Genomic DNA, 23,877 nt, shown 5'->3' with positions numbered 1-23,877 from the left:
CCCCTGTCGATTTTTCTTAAAAATTCCTTTTTCATTTTTAGTAATTTTGTTTGACGGCCTACAGAAAAGTTGTCTAATACTTTTTTGTAGGTACCCATGAGCTCTACTTCAGAAAAAAGTTTCATTGAAATATATTCACAATTGTAGGAGTTATGGCTGTTTGAAAATTGGACCATTTTTATGGGGTTTTTCTCATTTTGCGGGGTCAAGGACCAATTTTTCGAATATTTTTGCGATTTGTACATATTCTCCACCAAAATACGCGTAGTTTGCTTTTTTAAACATTAAAATCGTCCAATCCGTTCAGAAGTTATGACGTTTTAAAGATTCGCATGAAAATTCGGGCAGACATTTCTGGCCAGAAATTATATTTTCGGTAAGGAATTTTTTTCTCGAAACTGAGTAGGATTTCGGGGGTATGTGTATGCACCAAAAATGATTGTAATTAACCCCCACAACTGAAAATAATTTTTTTAGAATGATTTGGCATTTTTTAATTTCACACCTTCTTGAATTTTTTTCTAGAAAGTGCGTAGGATTTCGGGGGTATGTCTGTTGACCAAAAATGCTTGCAATTGACACGTGCAACTAAAAATAATTTTTCCAAGACGATTCGAAAGTCTTTTTTTTCACCCAAAGCTTTCAGCACTTACTCGAATTTTTTTCTCGAAAGTGAATAGGATTTCGGTAGTATGTGTATTCACCAAAAATTATTGTAATTTACCCCCGCAACCGAAAATAATTTTTCCAGAACGATTTGAAATTTTTGAATTTAATTGTTAATAACTTTTTAACGAAGCCTCCATCAACAAATTGGTATTCTTGATTTTCGTCTTATTTTGGCCTCTAAAATCCTGTATTAAAATTTTTCCCAGGGGTGGCCGAACGCCCTGTATATTGTTTCGTCTCGGTCTAAATCTGGCGAACCGATCCGATTGAAAAAAAAATGAAAGATAAACTGGCCCACTGGACTGGGGATAGTTCGGGCAATGAATCTTCCTGGTCTCGTGGAAAACTATTGTGGGGTGTGAGATAAGGGTGTGTGGGCAGTACGAAAGTCGGATCGAGTGAGGCGTCAATGAAGAATGTTTGGGTTATGTGATAGTCGGATCGAGTGAGATGTAAATAAAGAGTGTTTGGACCACGTGACAGTTCTTCGGGAATAAGAATGCATCTGTGAGAGTGGAAGAAAGTGAGTTCAGTTGCTTGAGAATATTGAGAGTGTGAAGACGATAATAGAGAACTGTGAGAGAAGAGCTGTATTTTATAGAGATCTGTACGAGAAAACTGTGAGAGAAGAACTGTATTTTATTTTTTTTCATATTAAGTATTCTTAATCCCTGTCGTTGGAAGTCCCTACACTGTGTCTTTACTGCTCCTTTCTTCGCGGCCCTCGTCGTGAAGAGCCTAACGAGCTCACAGGTTCTGCCGCGACTCACTTCTAATCGACGTGTGCGAAACAAGCGATTGAATTTTGTCTCTTGTCAAACTTTGTTGACGAGTCAAATATATGGTACTGAACATATACGATAGAAGACAAAACATACGATGAAAATGTAAAATTAGGATTCGTTTCTTGAGTAATTCGAGATACTAATAGTTCAAAATTTTGGCCAATGTTTTAATCGCTTACCGACGCATTGGCCTTGGTTGGTCTTCAAATGTCCCAACTCGCAGTCCAGTCTGGCGGGACATCTCTCGCAAGGGTGGCCCCAACCCTTGCCCACGGTAGCACAGCACAACTGCCTCGTGCAAACCACACCTTGAAGGTTCGCCAAACATTGTCCGTTTCTCACCTTAGTATAACACGGACCGGTTCTGAGGAAATAATCGACGAAAAAAGCAACATTAAGTAAAATTAAATACACATAATCGAAGCCTCGATTGTTTACCTGTAATCTGATTCGCAATGTCTGCCAGTGTATCCGTAAATGCAGGCACATCTATCTGGACCCACGCAGCGTCCTTGATTCAAGCAAGGTTCTCGACAGATTGCTGTTAAGTTAATTAGTAAAAGAATAATTATACAAATTTTTATTCTATTAGATTTCATGTATTTGTGAAGTTATGAACTACTTTCTATAACACGTTTAAAGAACTTTGTTTCCATTATTATTATTATAATTGGGGTTATTCGATCCTAGACTTGAATTTACGAAAATCTTAAAAATTTGATGACCTTGTGAAAAATCAGTATGCGTTCTTCTATAAATGGAAATTTATTAATTTTTCTAAATTTTTGCCATCTTCCAGGATGCCTTTTTCGTTTGATTTATTACACGTATTTTGGAACTTTATAATAGGAACTAAGTTTATAATGGAACGAAAGTCTCGATCGTAGAGAAATTTTGAATTGATAACTCACGTTCGTTACAGTACTCTCCTTGATATCCACTGCGACATTGGCATTTACCGTCCACGCAATTGCCATGTTTGCAAGGTACTTTGCATCTGCCAGATTCTATCCTGTCCAGTGCGTTACCATTTTCGTTTATGGAAGCTGTCGAAATAAATAAATAATACAGGTAGAAAAATTGTTTAATTAACATTTTAAAAAATAAGATTATTAAAATATTGAAATTAGAAATTTTTAAAACATTTGTTTACCTTTGGTTTGGCTGCTACTGCAAGATGAGGCCACGCTGCCACCCTCGCACAAACAAATATTCGGCCTGATGCATCTGCCCGTTGGGCCGCATCGTCTCGAGCACACAGCTAAAAAATTAATACTTATTTCCTTGCTGAAAATTTCAAATTTTGTTCTATAAAAATAATTTTAAAAATGCCTTAATTTCTTAAACCCTTCGACTTATAAAAAATCACGCTCTCTCCCTCGGATATCGTCGGGAAAACGATTATTTATTTTTATACTTCTCGCTACGAATTCTATTCCGACATCTTTCGTGGTTGAAAAATGCGAGTAAAATCTTCGAACCCAACCCCACTGTGCATCGATACGCAACCGAATTACGAGCCGAGTAGACAATGCAATCAACAGGAAGCATGTAACAGTCCATTAAAGCAATTTCGCTCGCGGAGCCGATCGGTCATGTCGCCATGAACGGCCATTTGTCCGTTGTTCAATTGCGTGATTATTATCATCGTGTAAAAGCGCAGTCGATACGCTAAAATTGAATGCACTCGCTCGAGAGCACGGACAGCCGGGCGTTTATGAGATCACGTCCAATTGCAGGAGTATAGACTCACGGAGAATTATAATTGAGGTTTGATACAAGATGGGCGCAGCTCGTACTTACGAATTACGCAATACCCTGTTTCTGGCTTTTTCGTCCAACCGGGGCAACAGTAGTTCTTGAACCTTGACCTGCACACGTTCGGCCTGAAAAATTATGCGAACACATTGTCATCTTTCTGTTCGAATCATTACAGGAACACAAGGAGACATTTCGATCGATATGAGATTTTAGACAAAATTTGTAATTAAATCACTTTGTATCCTTTCATTTTCCGTCGTTGCAAACTGACGATCGACATGCCACGATTTGGAATCGATATAAGTAGAAATAGTGAGCGATGAACAGACAAATTTTTGTTATCTCGAAAATTAAAGATTATAGAAAAAAATTTTATTCTACGGTTTCAATGTATTTCTCTGCGTATCGAAGTAGGGAGCTCGAAATGTTTCATAACGAAACGCTCGGAGTTACTTTGATTCGCGTTTAAAGGAATTGTTAAAGGTCTCTGACACTGCTAGTCGTGTTCTTATGGAAAATTCTGTTGGCATCTGACCGGTACTGCGGCTATAGTAGAATTAACCTCTAAGTGACCTTGGATGAACAATTAATTTTTATCTAACTATAGATACATCTGGGTACTTAAGGCGCATCGATGCTGCTATGCGCCTTTCAGATGTCATCTATTTAGGTTACGCATGCTCGTGGCACGGATCATTGATCATCAACCACAGTTTTTAATTGGCCAGCTGATCAATTAAGAACTAGAAACACGGCGTTCCGGACAACGTTGGAATGCTAATCTATGATATACATTATACTACTAATATTATTGAAACGTATCAATATACTCGTTGCAATCTTAGATCGTTTAACAAATTACCTAATCGAGAAATTTGAAATAGACAATGTCGATTAAATAGTTACTCGAATAAGCTTTTATTTATTCATTGTGAAATACAATTTCATTTCATAATTCAGATTATAATTTTTATCGATAAAGTATATATGTTCTACTGGTTATTCGAAATTTTCCTCTCTCTGGCCCTGAATGACCAGTTGATTTTGTCCCCCCCCTAAGCGTATTCTAACTTTATTAATACGTTGACGGTCACATTATGCATATATGTACGACGCTAATATTTCAATTACCACAGTGTCATCTCTTAAAACATGACATTCAAATACGAATGACGCAACGTAATCCAACGGATGTCTAAAAGCGCGATTTTATTTTCAAAAAAATACATCTGAAAGTAAAATTAATGTTTGCCCATTAATTTAAAAAAAAAAAAAAAACTGCGAACGTTAAGCAAGTACATACTTCGTCTAACCTCTGTGGACGTTCCACGGTTGACCGATTGTCCATAAAGAAGAATAAAAATCTACTGAAAGAGAATTTAGTGCGTCGACTCTAAATTTTTAAGGGATGGATCTCAACAAGAATTTTACCGCGTACTTATTTATTCCCCATTTGTTTTTCGTATGAATTAAAATTCGTACGGTGGTTTCGACCTCGACGAAGTGGCTCGCCGTGAGACAAAGTGCAAACGTTTCGCCCAGAGATTCCCGATTCTGCTGATAACGTGTAAACGAGGTCGCCTGCGCTATCAGAAGGCGGAAACGCGATTTTTTTTTGAGCTGGCGTCGGTAACGCGGTATCGTGCCACGCGCGCCGCTCTCGAGCACCACCAAGAAGAAGAAAGAATGAGAAGAGAACGCGGTGTGCCACCTCGGAACAAGGCGGCCATTCACATTGAGGGACTCGTAATTAACGTCAGCTGCTATGGGCAGCCCTCTAAGTACTTCCACTTACGCGCCTCGGCGCCAACGCCGCGCCGACATATTTACACGCTTGTAAACGCGACCCTCTTCTTTCTTTTCTTCGATGGCGATGAAAATCTCGAAATCCCCGATGAAATCGTTTCACGCGACGGAATCTAAACGCATTCCGTTGCAAACGCGAGAAACCACCGATCGAAGAACATTTACTAAAACGTTTATTGGAATAATTTTCATAATCATTACGGTAACCGAAGAAAGAAGCTTCGATTGCATTTAAACTTTTTTTAAATACTGGTTGAAAAAACACTAATTCGATATTTAATTTTGCAAGCAACGTGGAACAAGGGTAGTAATACGTTATTGTTCGGCTATATGCAAAGGTTTCGCCCCGGGTATATGCGAAAGAACCATCCCCACTATTTATGTTTCTTCGTACTCGAGCAATCGAACTTTGATTCGAGGTCTATCATTTGAAATAATTTAAATTGAGGTATAGATATAAAAGATTAGATGTATATGTACACGTTTAAAAAATGGCACTAACTGTATAGGTGGCAGTAAGTGGATCATTTATCTTGTACGGTTCTTTCTGTTTTGCTTTACTGCAAAAATTACTGCAATACAGGGCATCATAAGCATTATGCCCTAATGTATCAAATAATGAAGACATACCAAAAAGTGTATTACGTTCTCTACAAGCTGCAGAAAGAGTCATCTTCTATTGCCTTTCCTAGCTTCTTCTCGAATAATGTACTGCAGTGGAACTACTTTTTACATACACAACCTGACGCCTACATGTGTAATACACGTTACATTCCATACAGCCTATATATCACATCGGTTCAGTTATCTAAGTTGTCAAGAAACGTTACGCGATGATAACAAAAATAGTTTGTAAGACGATATCAAAATGAGTCCCATGTTATTAAACAGCGCTAATTTTAACTCCTTTGATGGTAAGAGGACGGTAAGCTTGTAACTTCCTTGTACCAAAATACGCAATGACAGAATTACGTGTTGAGTAACTCAAATGCAATAAATCTGTCGTTACGTATTCAAATTTCAGAATTAACTTTAACTTTTTCAGGTGGGTTAAAAAATATCTCACTGTGCATAAAAAGTTACGCAAAGGGTGGGACATCTTTGATAGTAACATCTTCGTCGTCTTGAGGTTCCAATGGTGTTTTAGGTTCTAATTGTATTGAAAGTACAACAAATCTCAACAAGTATATCTTACTAATACCAATGACAACTTATTTCGATATCAGTTTGACGCATCGCGATTGTCACTACGCTTACAATCATTTGACATGTATACTGATGACTATGTCATTGGATTGGTCTCTGTACTCGTTTGATTCCTAATCCTTTGTTCTGTTATAATTACTATTATGTTTGACGTAAACGAACGACTACCCGAGGAAGTCTCCAGCTTCTTCACCGCCACATTCAACAGCGTAATAACCTCAATTACGTTAACTGTAAACAACGAATAAGTATGTTAATCGCGTAGCAAGAAATTACCTACGAGATCGACGCAACCTCGATCGAACAATAAATTATCGATTTATTTACGATCTTCGGTTACCGTACGATGTACAGTGTCGCGCGAAGAAGGCATAAAAGGAAGGAGAACGAAAGGTGTCGCCATCGGGACCGACAATGATTGATTTTCATCATCGTGGCTAATTGGAAAATTACAGTGCACCGTGAGTCGAAGGGCCCAATGAGATTTATTATCGCGAATAATTAAACCGAGAGCGTAAAAGATGTTGGCCAAGATCATCGACGCGATCTCTATGTAGATCAACGGCCTTTTAAGAAATCAGTTCATTATTTCGATGGGGTGTAATTTTAACACCTGCCGCTAATAATACCTTTTCTTAACTAGCTGCAAGCTGAAATCAGTAACGACGTCTACGTTGTCGAATCGCTTTGGAAACATTTGTCTAACGCGAAACGTGCTTTAATCCTTCGCTAGGTCCCTTGGAGATACAAAGAGATTTCTGATGATTATATAGGACAAAATTAAGCAGTCACAATTTTTTTCTTTAAATATTGTAAATGTACCCTTAAAATTTCCATCCATGTTGCGCAAAAGAATAAAATAGATAATATACTATAACTTCTTTAAAACGCAAAGAAATTTGATCAACAGTCTACAAGAGAAACTCCTCAAATTATATAAACACATAATTGAAAATATAATTTTGTACTATCTTTGGTGGTAGTAAGTAATAATTCTTACACAAAGAGGAATATTAATGCGTGTCGCCTCGGATCTGCTAGTTGGACTCATTAGCGAGTCTTATCTGGCGAATTCTACTACGACGTAACGTTATTAATCGTTTGAACAGTCTGTAATTACTCGATACTTTATTAGCGTATAATTAATTTGCGCTGATCGCTCCAACGATTAATATCGTCACGTCCGAGGCAAGATTTGCTAGGTAAACATTAACGTTGACTCCAAACTAACAGATCCAGGGCCACGCGTAATATTTGTCTTCCGTCTCGAATATCCAGGTATCTGAAAACCTACTAACGTTATTTAATTTCTAACGCCGCGAATAATAGGGATAAATCAATTGCGTACGCGAAGGGACCGTAACCTATAATTTCCAACTCTATCGAAAAACTTGAATTTGCAAAACTTGTTCAGTTAGTATTCGTTCGTTGCAATCGCGGTTGAAATATATCGAAACTTAAGAGCAAATCGTGATTGGAATACCGTTATTCCAAATTACCTGCACCGTAACAAAATTGTTACTTTGTATCATTTTTTACCGATAATATTACGCAATTTAAGGAATTTTTTTTTCTCGTAATATGGTGAACGCCACTCTGTAAAGCGAATGGCTTCTCAGAGAGGCTCTGTACACGCAATTAATACCATCTTTACGCGACGATGCGCGTCTGCTAACGACAATCTTTACACCTCGCCGACGTGCGAGAAGAGAATTAAATCGAGAAACGATCCGACACAAAGGAAAGTAGACCTAAATAAACGCGCGTCAATTGTCGCAATTATCGTCGACGACGAGCGTCCCACCGATTCCACGTCGAAAGTAACTTCTCGATCGTTCTCCTAATTATCCAGAGCCAGAGGATAATCAGCACCACAATAAATTTCTATCATAACCGTTGATACAAGCCCGTCAGTTTCGTAACACCGGCCTGGCCTCAATAGGCTCCTTTAATCTCTCGCGATGACATTTTAAACGGTCGTAAATAATGGTCCCTGTTTGTTCTACCTAATTCTTCATGCTTTTTCCATCTTCAGCATTTATTTCTTCCAAGTGTCGTAGGCACGCTCGTCGACGATGCGTCGCGGCGCGCTGTTTGCTCGACCTTAAACGCAACGCAGTCGCCTTTTGATCGTCTTTAATTTTAATGGACCGTAATCCGCCATCTCGAGGAGCCATTCCGGCGGCTGTTTCGGATCCATTAACTGCACTTTCCAATTGAACTTTTCAAACCCACACCCGCCCGTTCTGGCTGTTTAGACACGCATCGGGGTTTGTACAGTTCTAATTTATTGGATTATTGCGCGGCCGAGCTCATGCATGCGCTTATCGCGAAACGTTTCGCGAATTAACCTCTTCAGGCACGATATACGATGATGCACGGTTGAATTTCAGAAATCCTCGCGCGCAAGGTGGCGTACTTTTTATAGAACTCGAGTATTTCCTATCGAAAAAAGAGCACGATTAGAAAAAGGGAGGAAGTCGGATAGATATCGAGCAAACGACCATCGGGACCCGGCGTTTCACGACAAAAAATAATCGCATACGAGATTACTCGTTTCCACTAATGAAATAAATTATTTTCAAATAAATAATTATCAATTTAATGTGTACGAAATGTTACTTTCCGTAATTTTTATGCTATTGTATTAATTGTACATTCCACGACAAGAAATAATCAGATACGAGATTACTCGTCTTCACTAATGAAGTAAATTGTTTTCAAATAAATAATTATCAATGTAATGTATACGAAATGTTACTTTCCGTAATTTTTATGCTATCGTATTAATTGTAATAATGAATTACGAAGGTCCAGGAACAGTGTTTGAAGAAGACTTTAAGGGGTGCGTGGTTTTCTCACAAGCGTGCACAGCCGGTCGAAAATAGGATAGGACCTATTTCACGCCTAATGCGGGATCATCACTTACATAATTATTCACGGTTAGTCCGCCACTTAGATTAGTTTAAACTAAGTGGGGTTTACGTAACGCACGCGGGAGGAAGTGAAAGAGGAACTGGAGGGAGGAAAAGTGGCATCTTCATTGCATACCGGCACGTTTCACTTGAAATCGCGCAATTGTTCGCCAATTAGGATCGATTCGCGGAATGGGGTCAGCGGTTCGAATTCGACGAAATCTAAATTCGACCTAATAAAATTGCGTTTCAATAAGAATGATATCGTTCGCCGTTCGAAAGTTATTCAACCCCGAACGTACTGTGGGCATGCAACGATGAAACAAAATAAAAGCATGATAACGAAAGGAATAATTAGGAATAAAATTTGTCACGAGTCCACATTTCATGTAACTTCGTCTAAAAAATTTCATTAAGAAATATTATGATTTGCAAATTCGTAATCCAAATCGATCGTTGTCTCAAACCCTCCGAGCATTCAATTTTTGCAACTCATCGTCATTTTCAGAGCACGTCTGCCTGTAAATTAAATTATGGCCAATATATTCTTCGACAGAAATTAATATACAGCGATTCAATTTGGCGAAAGAGTGTTTTAATGAATAAATGAGGTATAATTAAGGGTTTTTTTACACGGATACCGAACACGTTAATTCATCGACAGAAAGTTTAGTTTCTTTCTCGTTGTCTGGTGTATCAGCGAGTCTTTCACAATTCGGTATTCGCATGTAACATTTTACGCGATAAAGCAGTTGGCAGAAATATTCTGCCACGAGTGTACAGGAAGCAAAGCTGAAGCAATGAAGCTGACAGTGAAGGTTGTTAATCCACCGGTGGGCAGAGAGATGATAAGAAAGTGAGCCACCCATTAGATTGCTTTCGCATTCCTCATTGTTCCTACTGATTTTTACTGTAATATATATTTTGTTAACACTCTCTTCGATCAACCTCTTTTCAAATTTTTCCTCACAATTTTGAAATCTTTCAAACTTTCTCAAAATAGCAATTTTCATTTTATACAATCTTCAGCTAAAGTTAGCACATTTTTACAACCAATAATTTCTTTCATCCTTAGAAATTACTATCGAATTATCTTTCATGTTGTATAAAGAACAATATCACGATAACATTGTTTGAAACTTTCTCACGGTTAAATGTAGTAATGATGTCTCCATTAAAAAGTGAATAATATATTTATCTGGTTTTTGTTACTGAAATAGCGTCTTAAGGCGTTAATTAATTACCTCTATAGCATACGACGATAAAAAAACTATATCTCCGTAACCAGCAATGACACACAGCGTCAGGAAAAAAACACGAATCGGTGTAAGAGGAACAACTTCTGAAAGATAACGTTTGAAAACCTTTCTTCTTTCTGGTGACCAATCAACGTTTTACTCGACAAAATATTTTTGCACAGCGTTCTTCGTTTCATAGATTACATTCAGTAATCTTGTTTAAAAAAAAGCAGGGGACAGCAAGATTTATAAATATCTCTAAAAGGAAAAACATTATTTTTCTATCTGTGGTCAGGAAAGTGGGAGAAATGCATTGATCTAAAAAACTATTCTACACGATCTACTTGGTTCCCGTATCAAATATGTCAAAACCAAAAACATTTTGCCCCGAATTTCATTTAGATCGTAAACAAACATACTTCTACTTCTCGCGATCAACGAATATTTAATTTTCTGTAATAAAAAGTAGGAAAACACTAAAATATTACAAAGTAGATCTGTCTAATTTTGAATAAACAATTTTAACAAATTTCTCCGTTGCATCGTAGACGAATTTCGTTCGTGTCGTTCGATGGTGCACATAAACGAAGGACGATGATGCCGATGTACAGTTATCGCGAAACCACGAGTTGCTAATTGATTATTGCAAAAAGAGATACACAGAGGAGAAGTTAGTAGCAGGTTTAACTACAAAAATTCTTTTCTACTCCAACTCTCGGTAACGATGACAAATCTCAGGCTACGGACTTACACGATGCGAATCACACGTACGCGCGTACACCAGCGCAGAGATCGCCCATTAACGCTTGAACTCCGTTGCGTCTGAATCCATTAAATGCAGATTAAACGCCCCGGGAGACGGGGCAACCTTTAAACAGTTTGTCGAAGCGTCGCGCGTTACTCGCCCGGCTTTTATTAATTCGCTCCAGAACATTTATTATCGTCGCGTTCGAACAAGTACAACCGATAAACGACAAAGTTCATCGATTGTAGGGCACGAGTTATCTAGCGATTACACGCCTCCGGTCTAGTCGACCTCATCTCGATCGCCGTCAAGATTTTTCTACGATCGCGAGCGTTTCGTTGACCGTGCCTCTCTACAAGGTGCATTTACGATTAACGAAAAATTTCTAAAAATAGAAAGTAAAATTGAAGAAAGTTAAAAGTAAAATTATAAAAATATAAGGAGCGAATAATAGTCTTTGATAACGCATTATTATAGTGTAATCTAGTTCGATAGAGAAACGAGATGAGAATGATAATCGATGTGACTGCGTTAATGGCCCGATTGAGTATCAACGGTTAGTCGATGTCACGCGAAACGTGCGACTAATTAACCGTGACAAGATACAAGGTAACGCGTTTTTATTAATGAAAAGGTTGCTTGGGCGTGACGCGCCGAGACACGGAGATTCGCTCGATTTTCGGTGGCCTTCTATCTCAGGGTCGATTATTACGCTATGATGGCCAAATGACGCCAATTTGCTGGACGATGTTTCGTTCGTAGCTCTTTAACAGTTTAAATACTACTCAAGCTACGGTTTGTAAAGTATTGTCCTTCGTACAGCTTCATAAATTGGAGACGATAGTTGGGGTGGGAGAACTCTTGTTCAGCCTTCTCTCCCATTTCTCTCGTTCCGTTAATAACGTACCCAAGAAAGAAGCGTGACATTCCAGGATCCGTAAAAAGAACGGAAGGAATGTTAAATACGGATCATACGTCCGAAAGTAAAGCGTTTTCTTGGTACTTAGAAACGCTTCCCCTTCGTTCGTTCAGCGAAAGGAATGCGTTAAAAAAAAAGAAGGTATCGAAATGTGGACGGGAATGCTGGCGCAAATGAGAGCCAATGACGGTTTATTATACAAAGCCACCAACTGACGGTATTAGCCACTCTCGCGGAAAAATATTCAACATTACTGAGGGTATCGTATAACTGGGACCAAGGGAACTAGTTTGTTACGGTAAAAGATTCTTGGCAGCTCGTTGCACGCGATAGTGGCACCGCGCGGATCTCTCCAGGCCTTCGCAGCCGGTGGATCTCGATACGTGAAATAAGTAAAATCCGAGTACGACGAGCTTGTGATTTCACTTAATACGGTGTATTAGCAGAGGCGATAACGTCAATCCAGTCGGCGGTTTCGCGCAGTCCCCCGAGGTTCACGACGTTCAACGAAACGAATGTAACCTTCGTTTGGGACTTCAAATTTACCGCCAATTTTACGATCGACCCCCGTTCGACTTGGATTTTTCCTTTCGATTTCCTCGATGGCCCTTTCGAGCGTACTTTCCGTGGAGGAATACGCAAGATTCGTTTGAAATATAAATAATAAAAAACAGTACAGAAATTTATTACTTTTCTTTTACTTAAATCAGAACGAAATATCGAAGAAATCTATGCACATTCGAATCGCTAAACTTGAAAGATGGCCCACTGTGAGAATGAAGCACGAGATCGATCCGTCCCAGCTACAGAGCAATTTTGCGAAGTCGCAGATCTCGTCAGATCTGCCTAATCCGAAGAGCGTCGTTCCGTCGCGTCGAGGAACCGCGATAACACCTAATTGGGTTATCTCGCGTGTTACGTTAGACTCTCGCGTTTCGATTCATCGTTTTATTTCGCGCGACATAAGCGAGGTTTCGTGCAACGTCGTCATTTTCCCTGGATTGAAACAATTTTCACAGCCCACCGTAACGCGAATCCAAACGGATGATGACCTATTATTATCCATCCATTACGTCCAATTGACCATGGCGCGCGTATTTTAAAGCGGAAACGATTTCCAGGTTCGCCTGGGAACGAAGGCTTTGAGAAACGTTTCGTCAGCGCGATTTAGCCACTTCTCGGCTGACCTTCGAGGAGTCGCGATTAGGGTCCGTTTTCACGCGACACGAAGCCGCAACTATTAATCCCGCGACATTGAATGACCATTTGTCATCGTGAAAACTGAAATTCATTATCTGCATCTTGTAGTAACGAAACCGCGATCAAAATCTAACAGAAACAATTATTACTTAAATCGATCATTAAATTATAGATAACTTGCTAGCGAATTTAAAAGGTATTTAAACAAAATTAAATATTCTTTAAATTTTTCGTCCAAGCTATCCAAGCAAACTTTATTATACAGTGTAATATTATAATTAAGTACATAATCGAGTTTGCTCGAATGATTATCTTTATTCGAGCTTAGTTCACAGTTTAGCTCAGATTGTATTTTCAAGCTACTTGGGACGCCTCTGGTGCAGATCGCCTTCCGCGAAGGGTGAAAAATCGCGACATCGTGTCATGTGAAAATGGACCTTAATCCCCCGTGCATCCCGTCGCGCGTAATTAGCCACGATCCGCGAGGTAATCCGGAAGAAAACCCGCCCGATGAGCCTCGTCGCGATCGCGTCGTTCTCGTCTGTTGATGGCGGTGCCGTGGAGAACCTCGCCACGGCCAAAGCGGTTTCGAATTAACCCTAGAACCGTGCACTGGTCGAACGTAAATTGTACACTGGAGTAATTTATGTCCGAATTATGCGTTTCATGCTGACGATGCGGTTAATAATCCGCTTTAAGTCTTCGATCGTTTATTGCAACAGCTGAAGGACAAAAGTCCTTCTCAAACATTTATTTTACTTTATTTTACTGTTTCGTTACTTGAATAATAGCACAGACTAACCACGTGTGTTTAATTTTTATTTTACGAATAAAACAACATAGTCTACCCAATAGTATCTCCTTTTGCCCAATTATCTTATAAATAATCCAGTATTGCGACCGTCGGCTTCATTTTTTAATTGTATTACCTTTGAATATATATTATTTACTTCTAACGGAAAACAATGTCGACGTTGCTAGTAATTTTGCGTGTGTTATGTGGAACAAAACGCGTTGCATCTCGGAAAAGGGGAGCTTATATGACCCTTTTTTAATCTTAGTAGAATACGTGACCAAAGTAGCGTGGATAGGAATACTTCGGTATCACCCTATAAATAGTATTCTTATATTTTTCGTGCCCCACTCACATGTTGTAGAACACTTCTCGTGTTTTTACATCTTTCGTGGCCCCTAAGAAATACAGCGTAGTCCACTAGGGGGCCATATGGCTCCCATTGAGAATCCCTGATACATCAGATCCTGCCTCATACCACGATTAATCGTTTGTACAGTCTCCAAGATGAATAGACTCGAGTACGGAGGACAAAGAATCCGATAACATAAATTATCTAACGATTTTATTTCATTTATATGTTTGTGCGTTCGATAAAAATAAATCTGATTTTAAGTTTCAAGATCGAGACGAGTTTTTACTGCACGACGCTCGTTTCCGCTGTACCCTGTACAGTTCTAAAATTAACAATTACTCGCGGATATTCCCACTGCACAATTGCAGCTATTTTTGCATTAAAATCGAACGCTCGCGATTGATAAGGCCGCGTAATAATTTTATCGCGTTGTAGTCGCCATTATCATCGTATCGTATTTTGCTAGCTTTCTTTAGATTCGGCTTTTTTAGACAACCGTGATCTTTGTACTTTCCTTGATCTCGAGGTGAAGTTTTAGTTCAATCGGATCAAAGAATTAATAGAAATCGTTTCCATAATGTTACTATGTTTGAGAATTTTTCGCGTACGTACGATGCTGTAATGGGTTCGCTGCGTGCACACTGCAGCGCATTGAAATCACCATGAATGCTAAATTTAGAACGCTACAGTTTCGAAACTCTACCGTCTTAATATTATCATGTGTTAATATTTACATTAATCAATATGTCGAAAGTGTTTAGTACATTATTACGTCTTTGATACTCAGTTACGTTAATATTTTGACACATGTTTCACGATCATTCGAGTATGCTATCGTAACAAGTTTACAGTTTCACGATTCTAAACCTATTATAGTAAAAATTGACGCCTTACGGTGTTAATACAATTCACCAGTAGTTTATAAAATAACGAAACTTAAATTGATTGCGGACCAATTTATGTGTAATAAGTAGAATGAATCGAAGACGATTTTTTAACAGCGTAAAATGGTATGCTCAACATCGTATAGAGCGTAACGCCGGACACGTGATAAACATTATGCTGGTCCAAGACCCACGGCATTACGTCATTCGAATGAAAAAAGAAACTAGAGCAGAAAGTTCCTTGTTGAAACGATTTCACTACGCTCCTGTCCCCTTCTGGCAAGTAAAAATAGAAATGAGCTGAAAACAGCTTTATTGCTGGCATTCCCACGTGTAGAAGTTGGGGTGTTGTCAAACTACTAACATTGGCCTCGTGAGAACTCTATCATGAATCTTCTCGTTCGATTACACTCTCTAATTATGATGAAATAATTAAATTCCTATCGCACGCAAAACTGGACGTGTAATGGATCAAACGAATCCATTTCTTATTTTTGTTTACGTATAAGAAAATGCTTTCACGTCTCAAGAATATGGTGTAAAAATTATAATATACAACAGGATTTGAAAATCAACTTGAAAATTAATTTTTCTAGTTCCATGGGTGACGTGGCGATCGAAGCCTGAAGGAATTGCACCACCTTGATGGGCCCAGAACGAGCGGTATTTTCATGAATTTTTTACAGGAAATGTGTACGTTCAGTCGAAGTGACCCTTTTACCACGTACGAAGCATTTCTTGAGCTCTTAAAAACAATTTTTTTTAAATGTCTATGTTTACTTATAAAGGAGTAAATGGCAATATCTCGAACAACATACAGTACGCGATAACTCAAAAACTATTTAACCGAATTTAATAAAATTTGTTACACATATTCTCAATAACATTCTCTATCCATCTACCTAAGATTTTCTTGAATTACAAAGAATCGTAAAAATTATAGCAGTTTAGAAAAATGGATCCTTCCTCGATATTTTGTTATCAATATCTCGAGAACTAATTTCAAAAAAATCTTACATCAACCCGTAGAAAATATTATTGAGAATATGTGTAGTAAATCTTATTAAATTCGGTTGAATGTACAAGGTTCAGGATACCACCATTTTCTCCTTTACAAATAAATATACACATTTAAAAAAAATTGTTTCCAAAAGTTCAAGAAACGCTGCGTACATGGTAAATAGATCGTATCGATCAAACGTATACGTTCCGTATAAAAAATTCATGAAAATACCGCTCGTGTGAGTCGATCAAAGTGGAGTAACCCCCTTAAGAGTTGTTATAAGTGCACCAGAAGCGGTCAAAAGCTCTCGATCTTTCGTTTCCAATGAAAAGTAGCATAAAGGAGTGTACATATCTATACGCCCCGTAAATTCCAAGCAGTGCTACGCACGCGGAGGGAGCCTAGTGATCAAAGCAAATTACTGTCTCGCGCGCGCGATATCTTTGATCGAGGGGCGATCGAAGATTGCCCGTTAGCGGTTTCGCGCTTCACGATAGCCGATAACTCGATACTCACCCGAGCGGTGGTACTGATTGCAGAGTGTTATCCAGGTCCTGAGCGGGGCTGGTGGTATAGCGTTGTCCCGTGGTCGAGACGTCTCCGAGGATTAACAACAGCAACCACGTCGCAAAGAGCAACCCCTCGTTCGGCATCTTGTCGACACGATTCTTTCACGTTTGATCAAACGACAAACTGTTCACCAGAGATCGCGGGGCGGGAGGGGTTGTGTGCAAAGATATCCGTCGAAATTCGTTAGCTCGTCGCGCGATCGATGGTCGCTCGTTTCACGCGCATGATTCTCGATAGCTCCCTAAATCTCGAACGCTTCAACGCTGCTTCGCGATCGACACCACGATCGGATTCTCGATCATGGTTCTCGGCCGGCCGGCTCGTTGGTAATCTGACACTCGCGGAATTCTGAAACGACGGCGTATTTTTTAGAGGGACCTCATCGTTTTTGGACGACACTGTCGAAGCAAGGACATATTACACGCCCTGGGGGCTGTGAAAATGAAAAATAGTTAACGCAAGACTGAGTATCTAGTAGTGTAAACTCGAGGAAAGTGCAATTTTATTCTTGATTAATAGAGGAGACGTAGCACCCCTTTTTATTTTATATAATTATTTAGTATTTTAATATTAGTTTTTGCTTCCTTTTACTTCTTTTCTAATTTAATATTCCTTTGCTATTTCTTTTCTACGTTCCTGCAATTCTTCGCGAATATAACGTTTCGCTTTTGATCGTTCGTTTTGCAAGCGAACCGAGAATTTCGCCACGTAAACCGAGTCGAGAGACAACGGGGCGATAATTGCCGCGATTCCGCGCTGACTATGACGCCTTTCCGGAAGCACCAAATTAGTACGATGAGATAGATGGAACTATCTTCTGATATAAATATCCACAATAGCTGTTTCGCTGGCACGACGAAAGACAGCCCGGAATTGCGAAGTTAGCTCTCGAGTTGATCAGAATTTTAGAAACACGACCGAGAAAAAACTTACGACGAAAAAAACATCGCACATTGACGAAAACAGAAATGCATATTAAACTTCTTTTTTTTAATTTATTTTCTACCAACACCTAATACTCGAAATTCGGAAACTTCGATGAGAATCGAGATGTGAAAAATACTTTTGCCGATCCTATAATTTTGTATTCAAACGTTACACTACTCCATCAAAGTCTTTATTAATAAGTATAAAAATTGTCATATTTTCCAGTTCTATTTGAGGAGAATATAGAGCGTCAATCAGATCGTTTTCTGATTATAAATAAACTTGAATTTTTTTTCCATTATTTTTTGTTCGTCGTAGGTAAATATGATATCGCGATCATCGTCTGTTGTTTAAACCAATCATTTATCCAACGCAATGTCAACTGAATGCTGACAAAAATTTGAATATGAATTTATTATATTTTTCTCATTGTCAACGATGAAAAAGATATTGTTCCAGAGAACCTATCGAATTGTGATAAACCGGTATTCTCTTCGAGTGATCGCAGATAAATATAGAACGAAACCTGCGTTCGTTTTACATTTTAGTGCTCCTGACGGAAGCTCCGTAGGATGCTTCAATTTAACCGAAAAATCGCCGCGCAGAAATGCGCTTCCATTCTGCTTTCACCCATTATCAATAACGTAAAAGCAGTCCGAGCAGAGGCTATGATTAAAGTTCCATAAAGCTTGGTATGCACGCGCAAAAGTCGCGCAAAAAGAGATCGGTCTGGTTCGCACGTTCTATTACGACGAGAGTGGATCGAGTCGACGATGACGAGGATATCGGCGCGATAAACTCGATTCTAAAACGCTTGCTTCTCGCCAGCGATTAATTGCTACGTTTGCGCGGGGAAAATAGATAATCCGTTTCAACGATTTCAGGTTTTCCTCGGCGATTCCCGATTGTACCAACTAATTACACATTTCGAAGCCTGAAATTTTCGTCTTAAGATCTGCTTGGATTTTAAGCAAAATCGGACTATCGATTGTGACGGTTACCTCGTGTAGTTTTTTTTCTTTTATTTGTCTGATGTAATCGTGATTCGCAAACGCCACAAAAAAAGTTTTAAATATGTATATCTTACAGAGAATTAAATATGACATAAAAGAGTTGAGTAAGCTTTTTGCATACTTACACAACATTAATAATGTATTGTTTGAGTCATTATTTTAATTAACTATCGGAATGCATTGTGACGCGTTCGCCTCTCAATTATATCGAAAGTTCGATAGTAGCTCCATTTAATTTTAGAATTTAATAACAACCTGTTTTATTCAATCTTATATTCATGTATCAGTTATATAAATTAAATTACATTCTTTTTTTTACTTTCAACTTAAGACAGCGATACCATGAAACTTAACAGTTTTTTTCAATTCGATGACTACAAACAAGTCTTTGAACTAGGTAAAAATGAAACGTTAGATATTTTCTATTATTGTCCATTATCTTAATACGAAATGGCAGGTAACAAATTCGAGTATACACGCTTTTTGTGTGAACTTAAATTGAGTCTACAAAACCCTCGAGACTGTTCATAATAGTAATATAGTCTTTAATAAATTTACGATTAGATAAATCAACAAACCAAAATGAACTCTTTTGCTGACCCAAAGAAATGATAAATAAAGTACAGATTTTCTTCATAGCGTCATAAATATATTTATCTCTCAACAGTCAAAATGTAATTAACCTATCGGGTCATATTTTTATAAATAATATTTTCGATCATTCCATCTCTAACAACCTATTACATTACAATCTATGTTTATATACTAAAAGAATAACATAAAAAGAATTCTTTCACTTTGATGTCTAGATCTCAAAAGAATATTAAATTTTTTATGCAGCTTTAAATATCCCCGGGTCCTAAGAGTTTTATATAGAAAAGAAAAAAAAACCCCAACAATAATATATCGTATCTTCGTCATCTCCGACGAGTCCTCGACATCATACCTGTCAACGAAACGATCAACATTACTCCACCGCCAACTACCGATACTCCACAGTGTCACCAATTACACTTCTCGCGTCCAATTACAATTTTATCCATGTGTATTCGACAATCTCCGATCACCAATCTGTCGATGATCAACACCCCCAAAAAACGAGGTCGACCCGAGCCACCACTTGGTCGGAAAATTTGAGGGGGGGGAGGGGGGACTTGTCGAAAAATGTGAAAAGAAAGTCACCGGTTGGACGAGATCTCGATTATTACTTAAAAGCGACACGGGACACTTGGCGCGACACGTTCTTGTAACGAGGGACAGGAAAGGAACGAGGGAACGAGTCCCGAAAAGATACGCGGACGGGACTCGACGCGAGACTGGAGCGGCAGATTGTGGACGAGCAGTTCCGACAGAGGGCTCATCCGGAGAGAAGAGGCACTCTTCCCTCGTCTTCGTGCCTCCCGGCCCCACCACGCGCCCTTTCCCTCCTTTCCCTGCCCGTTTTCTCGCGACCGCGTCCAGCTGACGACCGAGGAACACGACTAGGCGCACCGACGATCCCCAACCCTTCTTTTTCTTCGTCGCTGTCAACGCGTATATGCTGTGCGCGGTGGCACGCATGACGACGGACAGTACCGTCCAATTGAAGAAATTTCGCCCCGGATTGATGCAAACCTCCGTTCCTGTTTATCCGCCTTCGCGTATATCCGCGCGACATCCAATAACGCAAACTAAAATCCAGTACGTTTCTCGTTGTATATTCGAAGAATAATATTACTGGATTGCTGAGGTTTTCCTGATGAAAATGAGTCCAAACGCAACTTTATTATGACCGATTCTAATTGTAACGTAACTAAGAATGTTTCGAGAATTATATAATTAAATGCAATCCAAATACGATGGACGTTTGATTCTACAGTCGAATCCCGATTACCCGGCTCCCGGTTCTCCGGAATGTCCGAATAACCGGCATATTTACACCGACTATTCTTCGGTAAATGTTACGTATTATATTTTATACAACGAAATCACAGCCGCATGCACCCAACAGTGACGTTGCTACTGAACAGTTGACGAATAAAGCGTAGAAATATTGTATATTTTATTTTTTTTATTAATAAATTATATTACTACATTACCCAGGGTTAGATTTATTAAAAATAAAAACCAAATTTTTAAGAAAAATCGACAGGGGGTAGGTGCCTAAATATTTCGGCGAAAAAAAAATTTCACATCCTTCTAAAAAAATTATTTTTAGTTGGGCGGATCAATTATAATCATTTTTGGTGAATAGACATACCCCCGAAATCCTACGCAGTCTCGAGAAAAAAAATTAGTAAATTGCTGATATTTTCGACGAAATTAAAAGATTTCAAATCATTCTGAAAAAAAATATTTTTAGTTACAGAGGTCCATTACAATCATTTTTAGTGAATAGACATAACCCGAATTCCTACGTACTTTCGAGAAAAAAATTCCTTTCCGAAAATATAATGTGCGGCCAGAAATATTTCCCCAAAATTTCATGCGTATACAGGGTGTTCGGCCACCCCTGGGAAAAATTTTAATGGGGCATTCTAGAGACCAAAATAAGACGAAAATCAAGAATACCAATTTGTTGATGAAGGCTTCGTTAAAAAGTTATTAACGTTTAAAGTTCCGCACGTATTGAATTTTTTTCTCGAAAATGCGCAGGATTTCGGGGGTATGTCTATTCACCAAAAATGATTGTAATTGACCCCCGCAACCGAAAATAATTTTTCCAGAACGATTTGAAATTTTTCTTTTTGTCAGTCACCTAATTAGATTTTCGGTGAGGAATTTTTTTCTCGAAAGTGCGTTAGATTTTCGGGGTATATGTAATGACAAAAAATGATTGTAATTGACACCCGCAACCAAAAATAATTTTTTTAGAACGATTTGAAAAAAAATTTTTTCGCCGAAAAATTTCAACACCTATCCGATTTTTTTTCTCGAAAGTGGATAGGATTTCAGAGGTATGTATATTCACCAAAAATGATTGTAATTGATCCCCGCAACCGAAAATAATTTTTCCAGAACGATTTGAAATTTTCGAATTTAATTGTCAATAACTTTTTAACGAAGCCTCCATCTACGAATTGGTATTCTTGATTTTCGTCTTATTTTGGCCTCTAGAATCCTCCATTAAAATTTTTCCCAGAGGTGGCCGAACACCCTGTATATAAAACATCGTAACTTCTGAACGGATTGTCCAATTGTCCGGCATATTTGATTTTCTGGCACTGTTCCAGACCCGAGTATGCCGGATAATCGGAATTTTAATGTATTTCAATTGAAAAACTCACTGTACGTTCCGAGATACTCCAGTGGTCGATGGACGTGAAATGTGGAGGAGAGGGAGGGGGCGAGATAAGAATATCAAATGTAAAATTTCAGCTTTGGGAAATTAATTTAATTTTACGACAACGTACGATTAAAATTAGTTCGAATAATGTCGTGTTAAGATTTATTTTCATCGAGAAAATCTCACCGTCCCACTGATAATTTACTTGCGAAGATGCAGTGAAAAATATAAAAGTTTTCAGTTTGTATTACAAGCTGTCACGCCGATATGAGTGCACGGCATTGCTTTAAAGTTTAGCAACCAAGTACACATTCGAAACGCGCTCGCTGTTGCGTTCGTTCCCTCGTCAGACAGTTCACGCATGACTAGGTTTTTACTCTAGATAGAAATGTTTAATTCCTTAAATGGATTCGCAACCAACCACGACTAATTGAGTCCCAGCGATTCCGGTGTTTCTCATTTAGGACATTTTGGCAAATGAAATATTTTTATTTCGATACAGATTCTAGAATTACTCAACGTATCTCTAAATTTTTCGATTTCTTTCTTAGATTTAGCTATAATGGTAAATACAGGAACGAATGAAAGTACATCGGTCGTTTTATCAATTGATTTGCCTATGACTGGCCACTGCAGTCAAGTAACATTAAAAAGTGACTAACATATAATTATAATTGAAGGTTATAGGTTATAAACTAGGACCCGTCACGACCAACAGTGTCGAAACCTAAGATGCATCAAAGTGTTACAATGTAGGAAACTTTCGCAATAATATGCAGTCGAGCGTTATCAAACGAGGCTAAAGCTTCGATTGGGAAACACCAACGACATTGGCCTTTGTGTTCTGGACTAATAATCATGTTAAGAAGCCATCACTTCCGCCCGATTCAATTGAAAACATCTATTGTCGAATGAGAACTGTGTTATGGAACTTCGCAATTACGGTCTTGAGGCAGTTTGAAATAAAGAAAAAAATGAATAATCTAAGCAATAACTTCCTTGTTGCATTTTATATCGAAGTAGCTTCTAATCAACTCAGAGAAAAGTAGAATGTGTAGCGTAAATGAAACGATTCAACAACGTTAGAAATAGATGTTTCTTTAAATCTATTTTCATATCCACGATCAAGAACCAAACTATGTACGTCATGAATTTATTTATTCGGGTTTTGAACTTCTCCCAACCCCGAAACTACTTCTCATTCGAATTAAGAGGTTGCAAAAAAGAATCTTAGTCCCCCTAAATCCTAAATGAATCGACCTAATCGTCCGAACCTTTTCGTCGTTGTTACGTAAGCCCGTTCCTATGAAGCGATCGAAGATAAATCACCCTCTTACTGGTCAATGAAGTTATATGCGGGTGATGACGTTAAAAATGAGATACAGAATGTCCAATCTAAACACGTTACCCTTAAGATAAAGTCTTTACGCGTCTTAGGATATCCGAAATACATAATTATTTACCTTGGAGTCGATGGGAAAATTATGAACAAAGAGTGAAACATTTGAAATGTGATCATTAATAAAACTTGCCTGGTTAATAGTCGTTAACTTCCTCGGATGATAATTAATTAGCAAAATAATTATTCAAGAAATCAACTGGTACTATTGCTTCCATGCAACAACAAAATTTTATAATTTTTCGAATATCTCCGACACACATCTATCGAATTTACTGGTTTCCAGAAGTATTATTCACCTGACGCTCTTCAGCTTACATATTTGATAACTTAGTCTGTAACAATCGACGCAAAATTTCAACTCGCACAGGTCGAGACTCGTTGTGCGTACCTTTTGCGCACTATCACTATATTCTTCATACGT

The 23,877-nt window shown here is 38.5% G+C and overlaps 1 protein-coding gene across 1 annotated transcript in view; it reads right to left on the bottom strand.

Moving 5' to 3' along the window:
- Positions 1–20,155, bottom strand: part of LOC143346439 (fibrillin-2) — a 40,520-nt gene extending 20,365 nt beyond the window's left edge. Inside the window, exons 1-7 of the mRNA XM_076774526.1 lie at positions 19,736–20,155; positions 16,796–17,197; positions 3,258–3,340; positions 2,608–2,715; positions 2,366–2,500; positions 1,893–1,995; positions 1,634–1,818 (exon numbers count right to left, since the gene is read on the bottom strand). Coding sequence (XP_076630641.1) covers positions 1,634–1,818; positions 1,893–1,995; positions 2,366–2,500; positions 2,608–2,715; positions 3,258–3,340; positions 16,796–16,932 — 751 coding nt within the window. The 5' untranslated portion in view covers positions 16,933–17,197; positions 19,736–20,155. The remainder of the gene's footprint in view (positions 1–1,633; positions 1,819–1,892; positions 1,996–2,365; positions 2,501–2,607; positions 2,716–3,257; positions 3,341–16,795; positions 17,198–19,735) is intronic.
- Between the last annotated feature and the right edge of the window lie 3,722 nt (positions 20,156–23,877).

This window comes from Colletes latitarsis, chromosome 10 (assembly GCF_051014445.1).
Source record: "Colletes latitarsis isolate SP2378_abdomen chromosome 10, iyColLati1, whole genome shotgun sequence".
Classification (NCBI taxonomy): Eukaryota; Metazoa; Arthropoda; class Insecta; order Hymenoptera; family Colletidae; genus Colletes; species Colletes latitarsis.
This window is presented reverse-complemented; position numbering and strand designations above follow the sequence as displayed.